At 37.8% G+C, this 17,091-nt stretch overlaps 1 protein-coding gene across 5 annotated transcripts; it reads right to left on the bottom strand.

The window, feature by feature from the left end:
- Positions 1 to 8,649: 8,649 nt before the first annotated feature.
- Positions 8,650 to 17,048, bottom strand: CHCHD7 (coiled-coil-helix-coiled-coil-helix domain containing 7). Of its 5 annotated transcripts, none has more exons than XM_037028576.1 (5): positions 16,789 to 17,033; positions 16,341 to 16,548; positions 13,909 to 13,978; positions 10,857 to 10,955; positions 9,757 to 9,895 (listed from the first exon to the last, which is right to left on the bottom strand). In XM_037028576.1, exons 3-5 carry the CDS (start codon positions 13,960 to 13,962, stop codon positions 9,791 to 9,793), a joined length of 258 nt encoding a protein of 85 aa, XP_036884471.1. In that variant the 5' UTR covers positions 13,963 to 13,978; positions 16,341 to 16,548; positions 16,789 to 17,033; the 3' UTR covers positions 9,757 to 9,790. The 5 variants fall into 5 exon arrangements, with proteins under 5 accessions (XP_036884470.1, XP_036884471.1, XP_036884473.1 ...); XM_037028579.1 differs by having other exon boundaries at positions 9,805 to 9,895; positions 10,857 to 10,999; positions 16,789 to 17,048; XM_037028578.1 differs by lacking the exon at positions 16,341 to 16,548 and having other exon boundaries at positions 16,789 to 17,035.
- Between the last annotated feature and the right edge of the window lie 43 nt (positions 17,049 to 17,091).

The raw sequence follows: 17,091 nt of genomic DNA, 5'->3' as shown, positions 1-17,091 counted from the left end.
GTTTTTACGCCAGTACCAGGCTGTTTTGATTATTATGGCTTTGTAGTACAGTTTGCTATTAGGTAGCATGATTCCTCCAACTTTGTTCTCAGGATCTCTGTTGCTATACAGGGCCTTTTGTGGTTCCATATAAATTTTTGAAATATTTGCTCTAGTTCTGTGAAGTATGTCATTACAATCTTGATAGGAATTGCATTGAATCTATAGATTGCTTTGGGTAGTATGGAGATTTTAATGATATTAATTCTTCCTATTCATGAACATGATGTGTGCTCTCACTTATTTGTATCTTCTTCTATTTCTTCCTTCAGTGTCTTATATTTTTATGATTACAGGTCTTTTATATTCTTTGTTAGGTTTATTCCTAGGTATTTTATTCTTTTTGAAGTAATTTTGAATAGGATTGTTTTCTTAGTTTCCCTTACTGTTTGTTCATTATTGGCAACTGATATCTAGGAATTAATTTTGTATCCTGCTAATTTGCTGAACTCATGTATTAGTTCTAATAGTTAATTGGTGGAATCTTTGGGGTTCTCTATGTACAGTATCATGTCATCTGCAAATAAAGACAGTTTTACTTCTTTCTTTCCAATCTGAATGCCTTTTATTCTTCTTCTTATCTGATTGTTGTACTTCCAGCACTATGTTGAATAAAAGAGGTAAAAGTGGACATTCCTGTCCACTTTTTTTTGCTCCCAATCTTAAGGAAAATGCTTGTAGTTTTTGCCCATTGAGTATGATGCTGGGAGTGGGTTTGTCATATATGGCCTTTATTATGTTAGTTATGTTCCTTAGTTCTTCTTGGAATATTTGGTAAAATTCAACTGTGAAGCCATCTGGTCCAAGGTTTTTTTTATGTTGGAAGTTTTTCAATTACTGCTTCAATTCCAAAAGGTGTAATCTGTCACTTCAAGTTTTCTGATTCTTCCTGATTTTTTTTTGAAAATTGTGTGTTTTTAGGAATTTATCCATTTCATCCAGGTTGTACAATTTGTTGGCATATGATTGTTCATAATTTTTTTTACAATCCTTTATGTTTCTTTGGTGCCACCTGTTATTTCTCGTCCTTCGTTTCCAATTTTATTTATTTGAGTCCTTTCTCTTATTTTCCTTGATGAGTCTGGTTAAAGACTTGTCAATTTTGTTTATCTTTTCAAAGAACCAATTCTTGGATGCATTAATCTTTTGTAGCTTTTTTTTATTTCTGCTCTAATCTTTATATTTTCTTCCTTCTACTCACTTTGGGCTTTATCTGTGCTTTTTCAAGCTCCTTCAAGTGTGAAGTTATGTTGTTTATTTGAGCTTTTTCTTGTTTTTTGAGATAAGCATGTAATGCTATGAATTTCCCACTTAGGATTGCTTTTCCCTTGTCCCACAGATTTTGGATTGTTGTGTCATTTTCATTTGTTTCAACATATCTTTTTATTTCTTCTTTCATCTCATTGTTAGCCCATTCATTGTCAATAATGTTATTTAACTTCCATTTCTTTGCATGTTTTTCAATGTTCTTGTGATTTATTTCTAGTTTCATAGCATTGTGATCAAAGAAGATGGTTGATATGATTTCAGTCTTCTTAAATTTATTGAGGTGTGTTTTGTGTCCTAACATGCAGTGTATCCTAGAAAATGTTCCATGTGCACTTGAAAAGTATGTGTATTCTGCTGCTTTGGGGTGAAATGTTCTAAAGATATCAATAAATTCTATTTGATGTAGTATGTTGTTTAAGGCCACTGTCTTTTTTTTTTTTCTGCCTGGATGATCTATCCACTGAAGTCAGTAGGGTATTGAAACCCCCATTTATGACTGTATTTCTGTTGATCTCTCCCTTTATGTCCATCAAGAATTGCTTTACATATTTAACTGCTCCTCTGTTGGTGTGTAAATGTTTACTAGGGTTATATCTTCTTGTTGGATTGTTCCCTTTATCATTAGGTAGTGTTCTTCTTTGTCTCTTAATATAGTCTTGGTTTTAAAGTCTATTTCTTCAGCCCTGGCTGGTGTAGCTCAGTGAATTGAGCATGGGCTTGCGAACCAGAGTATCACAGTTCAATTCCCAGTCAGGGCACATGCCTGGGTTGCAGGCCAGTTCCCAGCAGGGGACACACGAGAGGCAACCATACATTGATATTTCTCTCCCACTTTCTCCTTCCTTTCCTCTCTCTCTAAAAATAAATAAATAAAATATTTTTAAAGTCTATTTCTTCAGATATAAGTACTGCCACCCTGGGGTTTGTTTGTTTGTTTGTTTTTTCCATTTGCATGAAGTATCTTTTTCTAACCCTTTACTTTTAGTCTATGTGTATCTTTTGATCTGAGATAGGTCTCTTGGAGACCAAGTATATGTAGGTCTTGTTTTCTTATGCATTCAGCAGCTCTGTCTTTTGTAGGAGGGTTTAAGCCATTTACATTTAAGCTGATTATTGATAGGTACGTATGCAGTGCCATTTTATTGTTAGAGTGTTTTCCTCTTTTTTTCTTTCTCTTCTTCATCTCATTCTCCTTCTCTCCTCCTCATCTTGTCCTCCTTCTCTCCTTCCTCCTTATCCCTCCAGTAAACCCTTTAACAATTGTTGCAGTACTGGTTTGGTATTGACAAACTCCTTTAGCTTTTTCTTGTCTGGGAAGCTCCTTATTTCTCCTTCAGTTTTAAATGATAGCCTTGCTGGGTAAAGTAGCCTTTTTTGTAGGTGTTTGCTTTTCATCACCTTGAATATTTCATGCCATTCCGTTCTGGCCTGGAATGTTTCTGTTGAGTAATCAGATGCCAGTCTGATAGGTGCTCCCTTGTAGGTAACTACCTGCTTTTCTCTTGGAACTTTTAGGATTCTGTCCCTGTCTTTATGCCTTGTCATTTTAATGATGATGTGTCTTGGTGTAGGCCTCTTTGGATCCAACTTGTCTGGGACTCTCTGAGCTTCCTAGACTTTTGTGTCCTTTTTCCTTCACCAGACTAGAAAAGTTTTCAGTCATCATTTCTTTAAATAAGTTCTTGATCCCTTGCTCTCTTCTCCTTCTCGTATCCTTATGATGTAGATATTGTTATGCTTCTTGTCATCCAAAATGTTTCTTAAGCTCTCCTCATTTTTTAATTCTTTTTTCTCCTCTGCCTGGGTGTTTTTTTTCTATTGTCTTCCAAAACACTGATTCAATCTTCTGCTTCATCTAACCTACTTACTGTTTATTCCTTCCGGTGTATTAATTATTTTAAATATTGCATTCTTTTTTTTTAATTTTTTTATTTAACTTGTTCAAGTACAGTTTTCTTTCTTGTATTTCCAGCCCTGCCCTCCCCCAGTGCTCCCCACCTCCCTCCCATCTCTGCCCCCCACCTTAGTTATTGTCCATGTGTCCTTTATACTTGTTCATGTGAGTACTTCCCCTTTTCCCCTGTGATTCTCTCCCCTCTCCCCTCTAGACCCTGTCAGCACGTTCTGTGTTTCAGTGTCTTTGGTTACATTTTGCTTGCTTGTTTGTTTTGTTGTTTAGATTCCTGTTAAAGGTGATATCATATGGTATTTGTCTTTCACTGCCTGGCTTATTTTGCTCAGCATAATGCTTTCCAGTTCCATCCATGATGTTGCAAAGGGTAGGAGCTCCTTCATCCTTTCTGCAGCATAGAATTCCATTGTGTAAATGTACCATAGTTTTTTGATCCAGTCATTGACTGATGGGCATTTAGGTTGCTTCCAACTCTTGGCTATTGTAAATTGTGCTGCTATGAACACAATCAGGGTACATAGGTTCTTTTGGATTGGTGTTTCAGGGTTCTTAGGATATATTCCTAGCAGTGGAATTGCTGGGTCAAAAGGCACATCCATTTTTAGTTTTCTTAGCAAATTCCATACTAATATTGCATTCTTTTTTGTGACTGGTCCTTTTTTATTGGTTCTATGTCTTTTTTCATACTGTTGAGTATTCTTACAATTATTACTCTAAACTCTCTAATAAATTTCTTGCCTCCATTTCGTCGAGTTCTTCTGGAGAATTCAGTTGCTCTTTTATTTGAAATCTGTTTCTTTGTCTTCCCATTTTGGCTACTACTTTGTGTTTTCTTCTTTAGCTACTAATCAGCCTTTACACTGATTGGTTGTTAATCTAATCAAGCTGTGATCATCAGCTGGCCTTAGGCACCACAGGGTGGGGCAGAATAATTCCTGTGGACAGGGTATTACTTCCACTCGGGCTGATGACATTTAAAGAGGAGTTTCTGCCTGAGAGACATGGCTCCCACAGTATGGGGAATGACTGAGCGCAGGGACTCTGGCGACTGTTCCTTCAGTACTATGTACTACTACGGTCCTTGTGTATAAAACCAGCAAATAAATATACAGGTATGTTTGTATATGCATGGAAAACCTTGAAAACTCAACACTGGCTGCTTCTGGGCAGATTTATTTACATTGTATACCCTTTTGCATTGTTTGAACATGCATGTTTCTCAGTATGTCCAATCTTAAAAGCCATCCCTCCCCAAACACACAGATGTACTGAGCATTTATTACACAATAAAAGCATACCAGAGATTATGGATAGAACCATGAATAATATTGTTTATATCCTCCAGCTTTCATATGGATATAGTGATTCTCAAAACAATTGCTTTTACATACAGCACAGTAGGCCACACTCCCCCATTGCAAGGAGAATCTATGAGATGCTTTCTACAAGAGTGAGATCTACATGAAAATGGTAATATTCCTTCTACCTACTTTGTTAGTTGATATCAAAGGTTTGTCTAACTCCAAAATTTCTCACGGTACTCACTAAAAATCCTGACATAATTAATTTACCGGGTTAATTAGCTTAAAGCCTCTCAAATATTATTCTTAAAGCAGAGGAATAAAATAGTGGCAAATTTAACAGTGGTTATAAGGAAATTCCCTGGTACTCTGTCCCTCCAAAGTGATGAAATGAGATCTTGAACAACCTGGTTACAAGAAAAGTATGCTGAAGTTATCAGGGTCTGTGTAAAGATGAAAATAAGGAATTAGGAAATTACTGTAGACTAAATTAGAATCTGACAGCTTTGCATGGGTGGAGACATATTATGATTACATGTTAAAGGGTTGCTGATCAAAAATACGCAAGCAATTAGTTCATCATTAAAAGCACTTCATAGAAAACACATTTATAGAAACTAATTGTCAAAGAGCTTTGCATTACTACAAAGGTACAGTAATAAAGACAGTGTGGTGCTGGCATAAGGATAGACATATCCATCAATGGAACAGAACTGAAATTCCAGAAATAAACTCTCACAAACACAATCAACTGATTTACAATGGAGTAACAATTCAATAAAGAAAAGCAGTCTTTTCACAAAAAAAAAGGTGCTAGGACAACTGGATAGTCACATACAAAAGAATGAACTTGGATTCCTACTTCATAGCATATATAAAATGAACTCAAATCAAAGACCTAAATATAAGAGCTAAAAGCCACAAAACTCTTAGAAGAAAACACAAGTATAAATCTTTGTAAACTTGAACTAGGCAATACTTTCTAAGATGTGACACCAAAACAACAAAAGAAAAGAATAAATGGGACATCATCAAAATTAAAAACTTTTGTGTTTCAAAGGACACCATAAAGTGAGGATACAACCCACAGAATGGGAGTGAAAAACTGCAAACTATGTCTCTGATAGGAAGAAACTTGTACTGACTTATCTGATAGGAAGAGTTCCTTGTATATATAAGGAACTCCTTCAACTCAATAATAATGATACAAAAAACCCAATTTTGAGATGGGCAATAGATGTGAATAAATATTTCTCCAGAAAATACATACAAGTGGCCAATATGCACATGAAAGGATGTTCAACAGCATTACCCATCATGGAAATGCAAATCAAAACCTCTGTGAGAACCAGTTCACGCCTACTAGAATGGTTGTAATCAAAGGCAGATAATAAACGTTAATGAGGATGCAAGGAAATTGGAACTCTCATAAACTGTAAAATGGTGCTGCCACTTTGGAAAGTAGTTTGTCATTTTCTCAAAAGATTAAATATAGTTACCATATGATGCAATAAATCAACTCCCAGGAATATATCCAAAATTAATGCCCACACAAATATTTGTACACAAATATTCAAGAAATAGAACTTCCAGCCAAGATGGAGGCACAAGTAGATACACATTGTCTCCTCGCACAAGCATAAGGACAACCAACCTAAAAACAAAAAACAACCACAACTGCCAGAGAATCAAACTGTATGGAAGTCCAACAACCAAGGAGTAAAAGAAGAAACATTCATTCACACATGGAGAAGGGGCAGAGAGGAGCAGCTGGGCAGAGAGGACACATGCAATGAAACAGCTGTGGCCAGCAGAATGGGCAGTCCCACATTCACATGTGAATAAAAACCAGGACAACTGGGGAGTAAGCAAGTCTCAGCCTCAGGACAGACCGCGCAACCCAGGGTTCCAGCACTGGTAAGAGAAAGTATGAAAACCTGGGGGGGGTTGTGGCAGCAGAATAAATTGCCAGTCTCTCAGGAGAGTGTGTTTGAGGGGCCCAAGGGATCCCAGAATGTACACAAGCCCAGACACTCAGGGAATCAGCACCAGGACAGTCATTTGCCAGAAGTGGAGGGAGTGACTGAAAGCTGGCAGAGCCAGGCAAGTGGCATTGTTCCCCCTATGACCTCTCTCCCTTACATACAGCACTACAACGTAGTGAAGTAGGTTGCCCAACCCTGGAAAACACCTGAGGCTCCACTCCTTACAACATAACAGATGCACCGACAAATTGAGAAGACTAAAAAATATGGCCCAAATGAAAGAACAGATCAAAACTCCAACAACAGAACTAAGCAAAGAGGAGATAGTCAACCTATTAGATGCAGAGTTTAAAACATTGGTAATCAGAATGCTCACAGAAATGATTTAGTATGGCCACAAAATAAAGGAAGAAATGAAGGCTATACAAAGTGAAATGAAGAAAAATATACAGAGAACCAACAGTGAAGGGAAGGAAGCCAGGATGCAAATTAACAATTTGGAACAAATGAAAGAAATAAACATTCTTTCTTGGAATAGAAACAAGAATTCAAAAAAAAAGAGGAGAGGCTTAGGAACTTCTGGGACAACTTTAAATGTCCAAACATCCAAATCATAGGGGTGCCGGAAGAGGAAGAGCAAAACATTGAAAACTTATTTGAAAAATAATGAAAGAAAACATCCCCAATTTGATAAAGGAAATAGATACATAAGTCCAGGAAGCTCAGAGTCCCACATAAGTTGGACCCAAAAAGGGCCACACGAAGGCACATCATAATTAAAATACCAGAAGTTAAAGATAATCTTAAAAGCAGCAAGAGAAAAGAAGGGAGTTACTTAGGAAGGAGTTCCCATGAAACTATCAGCTGATTTCTCAAAAAAAAAAAACTTTGCAAGAAGGGACTGGCAAGAAGTATTCAAAGTCATGAAAAGCAAGGACCTACATCCAAGATTACTCTATCTAGCAAAGACATTTAGAATGGAAGGGCAGATAAAGTGCTTCCCAGACAAGGTAAAGCTGAAGAAGTTCATCACCACCAAGGAATTATATGTAAAGTTAGACTTGTCTAAGAAAAAGATCAAAAGTATGCACGGTAAAATGCCAACAAACTCATAACTATCACCAACTGAACCAGAAATAAAAATAAGCAAAGTACTAGAAGGATCAGAATCATAGAAATGGAGATCACATGGAGGGTTATCAGCAGAGAGGAAGGGGAGCATGGGGGAAAAAGTACAGAGGATAAGAACTAAAAATGGCAGGCACAAAATAGACAGGAAAGTTTAGAATAGTAAAGAAAATGTAGGAGCCAAAGAACTTATATGTACAATCCATGGACATGAATTAAGCAGGGGTGGGGGGCGAGCTGTAGAGAATGGGGGTACTGTGCAGAGGGGAGCAAAGGGTAAAAAAAATGGGAAAACTGTAATAGCATAATTAGTAAAATATACTTTAAAAAATATACAACACACAGCATGACCCATATTAGTGAAACAGTGGAAACAACTCAAACTCAACTGATGAATTTATAAAATGTGGTATATTCGTGCAGTGGAACGTTACTCAGTAATAAAGAGGAATAATGTGCTGATGGATGAAACATGAGTGAATCTTGAAAACGTGAGGCTAAATGAAAGAAGCCAGTCACAAAAGACCACATATTATATGCTTCTATTTATATATACGTCCAGAACAGGGAATTCTGGAGAAAAGGAAGTGTATCAGTAGTTGCCTAAGTTTGGGGTACGTAGGGAGGAAAACTGGTGTTAGGAGGAAATGGAGAATGTACGCTAATAAATATAAGGTTTCTTTCTGGGTGATAAATGTGTTCTAAAACCAATTGTGGTGAAGGCTGACCTAAATTGTCAATATATTAAAGACCATTGTAGCATTGTCCACTTTTGGAGACTTACATGTGAATTGTATTGCAATGTACTTGTTATTTTTAAAAAGAGCTATGCCAGGACAAATAGCTACAAGATGAATGTTGATATTGGTGTGAACATTTAAATAGGTGACATTAAAATTCCAAACCCTTAAATAAGCATGCTTCTTACACAAGTATGGATTATTTTCTTGTCAGGTTATTGTAATCCAACACTTTTAGAGTAATGAATAAAAACAAAAATTTCTGAAACAATCCAGAAATTCCAAGAGTTTTATTCAAAATGAAATCACATTTTATTCAGATAGAATCACATTTAACAGTCAAAGTCCGGTGTCTCAAAGCTGAGGTTTGGACTAAGACCAATGAGATGAAGTTTGTTGTCAGTTGCCATTAAAATTATCCTCTTGATGATCACGGACCAGATGAAAGGGACACAAACTATTTGTTTTTGTTGTTTTCCTATTATTAAATGTCTTTTATAAAATTAGTCCGTAAATGAAACAAACTGGATTTTAAAAGGTGGTGTGCGTGAGTTGCTACAGTCCACCCCAGTCACCATACTGAGTACTGTTTTTATATCAAGTGAAGGTAAGCTCTACTTTCATTCCAGTTTTGTGTTCACCTGAATCCCATACAACTTCCGCACCCATCTCATACTAAAAACGATTCTGAATTATTTTTCCCATTACTATAGTTCAAGACTACTATGTCTTCAGAAGTGTATCTGATATTTGTGGATTTTAGTCACAGAATCCCTTAACCATGCCTTCCTTAAAGAAAACCAGTTCTTTTGCATGTCATTTACTTAAGGCAACCTTCCCACACCCCGCTCCCCATTGAGTAAATGCACTAACCTTATTTAAACAAAGATGACTGAAGGACAGAGATCTTAGTAATGAGCAATGGATTTGAGACCCAGCACACATCTACCCTCACCTTCTCAGTCTCCTCTGGCATTACGCCTCCACCCATCTTAAACTCTAGGTGGAACAGCTGACAGACAATTCTCTGGATTGGTCGCAAGCTTTCCTTCCACCGTGTTGTTGCTCACATGAAATACTGCCTTCCTTTTACCCCCATTAAGTCTTTACTTGTTCATACCTTACTTTTCTTTTGAGACTCAAAGGTAAAGCCCAACCCCTCATGTAGCCCTTCCTAACACTCCCTTAACTCCAGGACATGATATAAATTCTCACACAGGACATCGGCAGTGGCACAGCATCACCATGGCACTGAGGGCAAACACAAAGGACACAGGGTTCAGTGAGTTTTGTTTCCCCTTGTAGAACACAGGATCTGTCTGGGTAAAAACTGTGAGGTCTTAAAAGATTGCAGTAATGATTTATTAAAAATATGTATCTGCTTTTAAGTTAAATAAACAATTTTAATGCAAATATTCAATAGGGCATCTTTCCCATTGCTCCCAAGATTTCATCTCTTTCTGCTGCTGTAGGCATAGGCGGCTTTACTCCATTCTGTCTTCTCTGCACCATGACAGAATTCTGCATGTAGGTATAAAAAAAAGAAACCAAAGTCAGTCACGCATTAAATGCTAATCATTTTCCAGTAATTTGTTATTGCTTCCTCAGAAAGAAAAGTCTATAAACCAAGTTAAGGAAACCAAAACAAAGCTAATTGTAGGACTTCAGATACAGTTTTCAAACTATTACCAATTATACAGAAGTGATATTCTCACAGAAATACACAAACAGTAACTGGGATGGGGACATGCTGTTTAACTACAAGAACACAAAAGTACAGTCTATCAGTGAAAACATCAATTAATTTAGCTGAGAGAACTAAAGCAGCTAAATGTAGTGCTCAAAGAAACAGAAACTACATACCAATATCTCAGGAAAAATGGGACCACTTAAACCACCTTGGGTGGTGGCAGGAGAGGCAGCAGAAATGGAAGACTAATATGTGTTATGACAAGTTATCCATTCTGTCCATCTCCAAGAGAAATAAAATTATAATAAGGTTATTGTTTTAGGGCTGCAGATACTTATACACCTAAGAAGACCCACTTCTATTATTTGAACTGCATCCTTACACCTTGGAGTACGATAAGGCAACTAAGAGCTCTAAAGGATTGTTTAGGGCTAAAGCAACACCTTAAGGATAAAGTAAAAAAGTTAAGTTTCCAGTGGGGATGTGTGGACTGGCTGAAAGAAGGTGAAGAAATTAGTCAAAAAACACATATGCAGGACTCACAGACACTGGACAATGGTATGGGGATTGACTGTGGGAGTGGTGGTGGGCTGCGAGGGGGAAAAATTGGGATGACTGCGAGAGTATAAACAATAAAATATTTAAATAAAAAAATTAAATTAAAATAAAGAGAAAAACTGTTTCACTGCAGCCATCCCAAAGACAGGATTGTGGATATTGATTCATTTCAGGCTTTAGTATCAAGCCTAACAGATGAGTTAAGACCATTTCATCAAACCACAGTAGACTTACCCAGAATTTCCGGCAGTTTTTGTACTTCAAGAAGTAAGTGGAACACCTTTCCTTGTCATAGTTATTTTCATCCATACATCTGGCAGAAGCATCAGATTCCTTAAATATGTACAATAAGCACCATTTAAGAGGTGAAATGCCATCTAAAAAAAAAAAACCCCAAAACTTCTGAAGTTGCTGCCACCACAAAGCAGCTCATATGAAACAGTCCCTTTTTGTTCATTTTAACGAAAATTTAATGAACAAAAACTTAATAATCTTTCCAACTAGCCCAAGCATTCATTCTGCTCAGGACAGACATCTTTCTTTTTATAGTCTGGGTCAGTTTTCTGAATATCTAATCACGGAGTTCGAGCCAAGGCACTGGCTGAGATCATTTAACCCAGTAACCATTTAACAAAGAAGCTGTGGCGAGGTGCAATGTGCTGAAAATCGCTGCTGCATAGCTAGAATCAAAACCGTCTCCTGACTCACAGGACAGCAATCCTGTTTTTCCAAAATCTGACTTTGACTTGAATGTCTGATCTTAATGTTAGTTTTGAGATCTAAGTAAATTGCTAATAACTAGTCTACATCAAGGCAACTTAAAGTAACACCATTCATCTTAGTGTACTTTTGGCTATCATTTACTTCATTACACAAGTTAATACACTACTGTGAAAGCAAGTTTAATAGATATCATTAATATCACTTTAAAAGTAAGTAAGCAACACAGGGCTATGAGTTCAAAGGAAGGTAGCTATCATTTGGGAATTAAATTTAAGTTGTCTGAACTGGAAGTAGATTGGATAACAAACTTCAAAGTGAAAGATATGACTCTGACAGGTCACCACCTAAAGAAAACCCTTAACAAAAGGGGTAGGTAATTTGCTTCATGGATCCAAGAAACATATTCTATCTAAAGAGACTTAATAAAGCAGTTGAAAATATATCAAATATACAGAACAAATCTAAATTTCTATGCCAGATAATCAATGAATATGTATAGTTGGAAAGTCTACATAATAGGGCCAGGGAATATCATTTTATAGCACCAATCTGATGATTATATAATTCAAGGGTGACAAATAGATTGCTACTCATACCAGATAAGTGCCAACAGAGCTTATTAATCAGCAAAATATTCTGTTTACATACCTTTGTTAAAACTTCTAAACTTTTAATAGACTAAGTCTATGTCAGCCCTTTACTCTCAGCCAGGTGGTCTCAAGGACATGATGAAATTATTACTATTAAAACATAAATTTCAGTGATAATTTAAAATATCACGCTTTGCAACTTTCCATGTTTGGACTAAAAATTTTCCTGGGTATTACATACATCTGTTTAATAGTATAGTGAAAACCAAATGCTTGTGTATTATATAAATAAGTAAAACTTAAAAGAGATAAATCTTTGTTAGCTAAATTATACATATCTAAAAAATGCTCTAGTGAAATGAGGATACACTAGTTAGGACTATTTTTATATAGAAATAACTTGAAAAAATGGCAGGCCATCTGTATGTCCTCTTTGGAAAAGTGTCTATTCAGTTCTTTTGCCCATTTTTTAACTGGGTTGTTTGTCTTCTTGGTGTTGAGTTGTGTGAGTTCTTTATATGTTTTGGAAATTAGCCAGTTATCAGATGTATCACTGGCAAATATGTCCTCCCACTTCGTGGGTTCCCTTTTCATTTTGTTTATGGCTTCTTTTGCTATGCAAAAAGCTTTCTAGTTTGATATAGCCCCATTTGTTTATTTGTTTACTTTGTTTCTCTTGTCCAAGGAGACATTGCTACCTAAAAATCTCAGAAGAAAAATACAGGCAGTAAAATCTCAAACATTTATCAGGCATATTTCTTGTACTTCTGGTATAATACATGTCTCTAGGAGAAAAAAGAAGACATTTCCCTTACTAAGGGTATAATTTGGTCATAACGGAAACATGGAGATGATTTTAGACGTACTGTTTTAATGGACCTCTTCCACACGTCATGGGACTCAATGGAAATGTTCACTGAGAAATCAAACAACTGACGGGTTTGGGGAGGGGCCTTTGTCCACAGCCTAAGTCAGGGGATATGTCTGTGTATTTTGTTAGCACCTTCCCCTACAAAAGACTTAGAAATAAAGTTCATTGAACCAAATCTCCGGATCTATGAAAGACTGAAGCCAAAAACAGGCAGCTTCATGAAGGGAGGAAAAAGAGTATCTTTACCTTCCAGTAGATTGAGAGCAATCTGAGAAAGTGTACCCAATAGTCAACAGAAGAAAATGAGTATTCATATCATGTTACCCAACTTTTAAACTGAAGAAAATAATGATTAAGGATCAACCCTGGCTGGTGTGGCTCAGTGGACTGAGTGCCAACCTGAGAACCAAAAGGTTGCCAGTTTGATTCCCAGCCAGGGCACCTGCCTGGGTTGAGGGCCAGGTCTCCGCTTGGGGGCACGCTAGAGGCAAGCAATCCATGTATCTCTCGAACACTGATATTTCTTTCCCTCTCTTTCCCTTTCCCATCCTCTAAAAATAAATATACAAAATCTCCTATTAAAAATGGCAGAAGACAGAAATAGATTGATAGAGACAGAGAACAAAGTGATGGCTGCCAGAAGGAAGGGAAGTGGAAGGATGGGTAAAAAAGGTGAAGGTGCAATCTTCCAGTAATAAACTAAGTGACAGGGATGTAATGTATAGCACAGGGAATGCAGTCAGTACCTTGCGGTGACAGATGGTTTCATTAGACTCATTGTGGTGATCACATCATAAGGCATATAAATGTCAAGTCACTATGTCATACACCTGAAACTAATATGTCAATTATACTTTAATAAAAAATAACTAATTTAAAATAATAATAAATAACATAGTAAACGAAGATTTAAATGAATATTTACTGGATCTCTGGGTAGGAAATGTAAAACTTCTATATTTGAAAAAAAATCCCATTAAAATTAAAAAGCAAACTGAGAAAAGCAAAACAAAAAAAACCCTGCACAAAACAGATGTCCACAAAATCAGAAGCCTGTTTTTCCAACTTAACACTCATGAAAATTGAAAGCAAACCACCTTACCAGCAAGCAAGGATTTGTGTCAGGATCTCTCAGTCTCCGTGTTACCATTGGCATCCTAACAGTCTTCTTACTGAAGGTAGTAGAGGTTAGGGAAAATAGTTATACAGCAGATGTCATAAAATCAATCAATCAATCAATCAATCAATCAATCTCATTTGCCCCTTGAGTACTTGAAAATTAATTCTGGAATAATGATTATCTAGTGAGAACTTCATGTAGCCTCTCTGTTTTGAAGATAAGGACTTGGATATGTTTTTCCTTCCCATTGTTATGGTGCCTCAGTACAAAGGCCATGTTTACATGCATCTACTGAGATTTGATTATAATGTCCAAACTGAAAGATAGTTTAGCTATCACTCAGTTTTAGCTTATTCTTATTTCTAAAGGTTAAGTAATTAATTTTACTAACAAAACCTAATATAGCATGTGTTTTAACAGTTACTTCCCTTCAATACATTGATTAGCATACAAAATAAGTGTGGAATAATTTAGTGCAACCCAACTTTAGCAAAAACATCTGTCAACTACCAAACAGGAATGCCTACTCTGTGGCCAGCACTGGAGTGACCAATATACCAAAAAACAAAAGTTACTGCTTAGTTGACATTTCAAACAGTTTTTTTTTAAAGCTGAAACTCTACTCCCAATGTTTTCTACCTAATGGAGACTTCTGGGTTGAAGGCATCGGGGAATGCTATGATTCATTAATGTTTCAGCTCAAGGCTTATAGACACATCCTGCAAAAGTTTTTATTGATTAGAGGTGATAACAGTTTCCTAAGAGCCAATTAGTGAATCCAAGTCAAGTCATATACTCATATAATAGATATGCCAATTACATACCAGGTAAATTGCTCTCTATAATGGAGTTCAATTAAAATTGGTATGCCTACTATCTTCAAATATGCCATAGGAACTATAAGAAAAATTTAAAACAGTAACTAACTGAAATATTTCGAAGTGATTTTTTTGTCTCAGTATATTATATACCATGGATAAGCCACCCACAAATGTTTCCTGAATCCTCTTCTAGATTAATCATCTTCCACTTAAAGACTGAAGGAGAAACCAGAAAATAATGTAGTACGACCTACAAAATGCCACAGAATAAAAATCCAGCTGCATGAGCTACTGACATGTCAGCATGTTGATGGTCAGCATAACCAGACAGAAGTCAGAATTTGTGTATGAAATGGTTTGTATTTTCCTTGCCCAAGATAGAACCATCAAAAGATATGTTACATTAAAAAAATAAAGTACATATAAGAAAAATAATCAAATCCCACAAGCTCCTGAAAAGTGGAGGTATTCTCAATCAAGAGTTGATTGAGAGGTATTCTCAATCAGAGTGACCTAGTTAGTCTGGCTTCTTCTATTATGGGAAAGATTAGGTTGTCTAGGCTAAAAGAGACCAACATTTGCAAAACAAAGATAGAAAATAGTTTAGCCATTCTGGGGTCCTTTAACTTTTGTACCCACTATGTAATCGTTTCATTTTATGATTTTCATTGAATATATGAATATACCTAGTTAACAGAAACATCTTGGAAAAAGGATATTCAAGATGCTCTACAAATATATCTATCCAGAAGTGTCTTCCTTTACTAAACACAATTAATTCTTTTGCAGCCTTGACTTCCTAGAGTGATGATGGTGCTAAATAACTGCACAGCCTTGCTTTTTACATCTATCCTATTACAAGAGAACACAGAACTCTGCCTAGGTGTTCATATTCCTTGGATATAATCTCAACAACCATCAAACACAGACAAAACTCAGATTGCATACCTTACATGAAAGCTTCCTACTCTGCATTTTATTATCATCATTAGTCAGGAATTCTTTAAAAATAACACCTAGATAACATCACCCGAATCAGGTTTACAGTGTGAGTTTATTCACATTCATATTTCATTTCCTTTCCCTTCTGAGTTCTAAATACAAGTCCATCTAAGTTTGGACTTCCGAATGTCACCTTCTTTGCATAAATTCCTAATGTATAAACCGGAAATGTCAACTTTCAGTGAGAAGTGGGGCTGAAGGGCAAAATCGAGTGTTCTGCTAGAGAGGCCTCATCTACCTACTTTCTGAAGGTACTAAGCAAAAGTTACAAAGCTCTACTTGCCAGAAAGAAAAACCACAGTTATAGGAGGGGCCGCACAAGTACATGTGAGGAACAACTCTGAAATCTTCTCTAAAGGGCAAACTGCTTTAAAAAAGTATTTGATTTCCCATCACATTCCCACTCCTAAAAGCTATGAAAGGCAAGGGGGAAGGGACCCTACGGCCATGTTCCCAGGCTGGTCAGAGATATGCAGGCTCTATCTGTAGCTCTGACAAAACTCAGATGCAACTACTGGGAAGCTGAAAAGTGTCATGTGAAAACATAAAGCCCTTCACCTATTTCTAGGGTGCAGAGACAGGGTGGCATACCGGAGGCTGGCGGGGAACTCGAACAGAGAAACCGGAGAGATAAAGTCCGAACCCTTGCTGCCTTCCACGATGCTGCCAGCCCGTCTAACAGTGGATGGCGGGCACAGGTGAACACACCTTGCTTCGACCTTCGACGGTGCCAAGAAGGGCACGGGACGAAGAAAACGAAGGAAATTGGGTGAAGGTACACGCAATGACGCTTCAAAGACTGGGAAAGAAAATAAACAAAACAGCTGGGGTTGCCCGGACACAAGTCAACTTCATCGCCCGGGTCCAAACAGACTCGTATTGCGGGGAGGAGAAGCGAAAGGAAGGGGCCCGTAGTGCAGCAAGGCCGGTAGAAGCAGCTTCACGCGGAAGTGCTCTTGGGTCCTTGGCGACTCAAGGGCAGCCCTCTCTTCCCCGTTCCCTGCAGCTCGCCACGAAAGGAGGGATGGAGACCACTCACCTCGGGGTGCCACTCTACCAGCGACCGGGCAGTCTCCAACTCCAAACACGTCAATAGCTCACGCAGCCGGACTTTAAGTAGCGCGCATCCCAACATGCTGCCCCCGCTCCTCGGAGGCCGCCAGTCCAATCAACGCGCGCCGCCGCCAGACTGACAGCCGATCCGGGCTCTGGGCAGCGAGGGCGGGCGGGTCTGGCGCCCGCCCCCAGCTGGTGGCAGGGGGGCAGAGGCGGGAGGAGTGGGCGGGGCCACACGCGCGCCCCTCCCTCCCCCGCCCCGCCGCGCCCCCCACGCCGCGGCCTG

This window comes from Sturnira hondurensis, unplaced genomic scaffold (genome assembly GCF_014824575.4).
Source record: "Sturnira hondurensis isolate 20B ecotype Veracruz unplaced genomic scaffold, ASM1482457v3 Scaffold0020080, whole genome shotgun sequence".
In the NCBI taxonomy this organism is placed as follows: Eukaryota; Metazoa; Chordata; class Mammalia; order Chiroptera; family Phyllostomidae; genus Sturnira; species Sturnira hondurensis.
The sequence above is the reverse complement of the archived record's forward strand: the minus strand, read 5'-3'. Positions and strand labels throughout refer to the sequence as shown.

What these genes read in the sequence shown, in the direction of transcription:
- CHCHD7 (XM_037028575.1), bottom strand. Translation starts at nt 16,884, where the DNA reads ATGTTGGGATGCGCGCTACTTAAAGTCCGGCTGCGTGAGCTATTGACG. An exon ending in TGGTAGAGTGGCACCCCGAG is followed by an intron (nt 10,956 to 16,788) that starts GTGAGTGGTCTC and finishes TACATATTTAAG; the next exon opens with GAATCTGATGCTTCTGCCAG. An exon ending in AAAACTGCCGGAAATTCTGG is followed by an intron (nt 9,896 to 10,856) that starts GTAAGTCTACTG and finishes ACCTACATGCAG; the next exon opens with AATTCTGTCATGGTGCAGAG.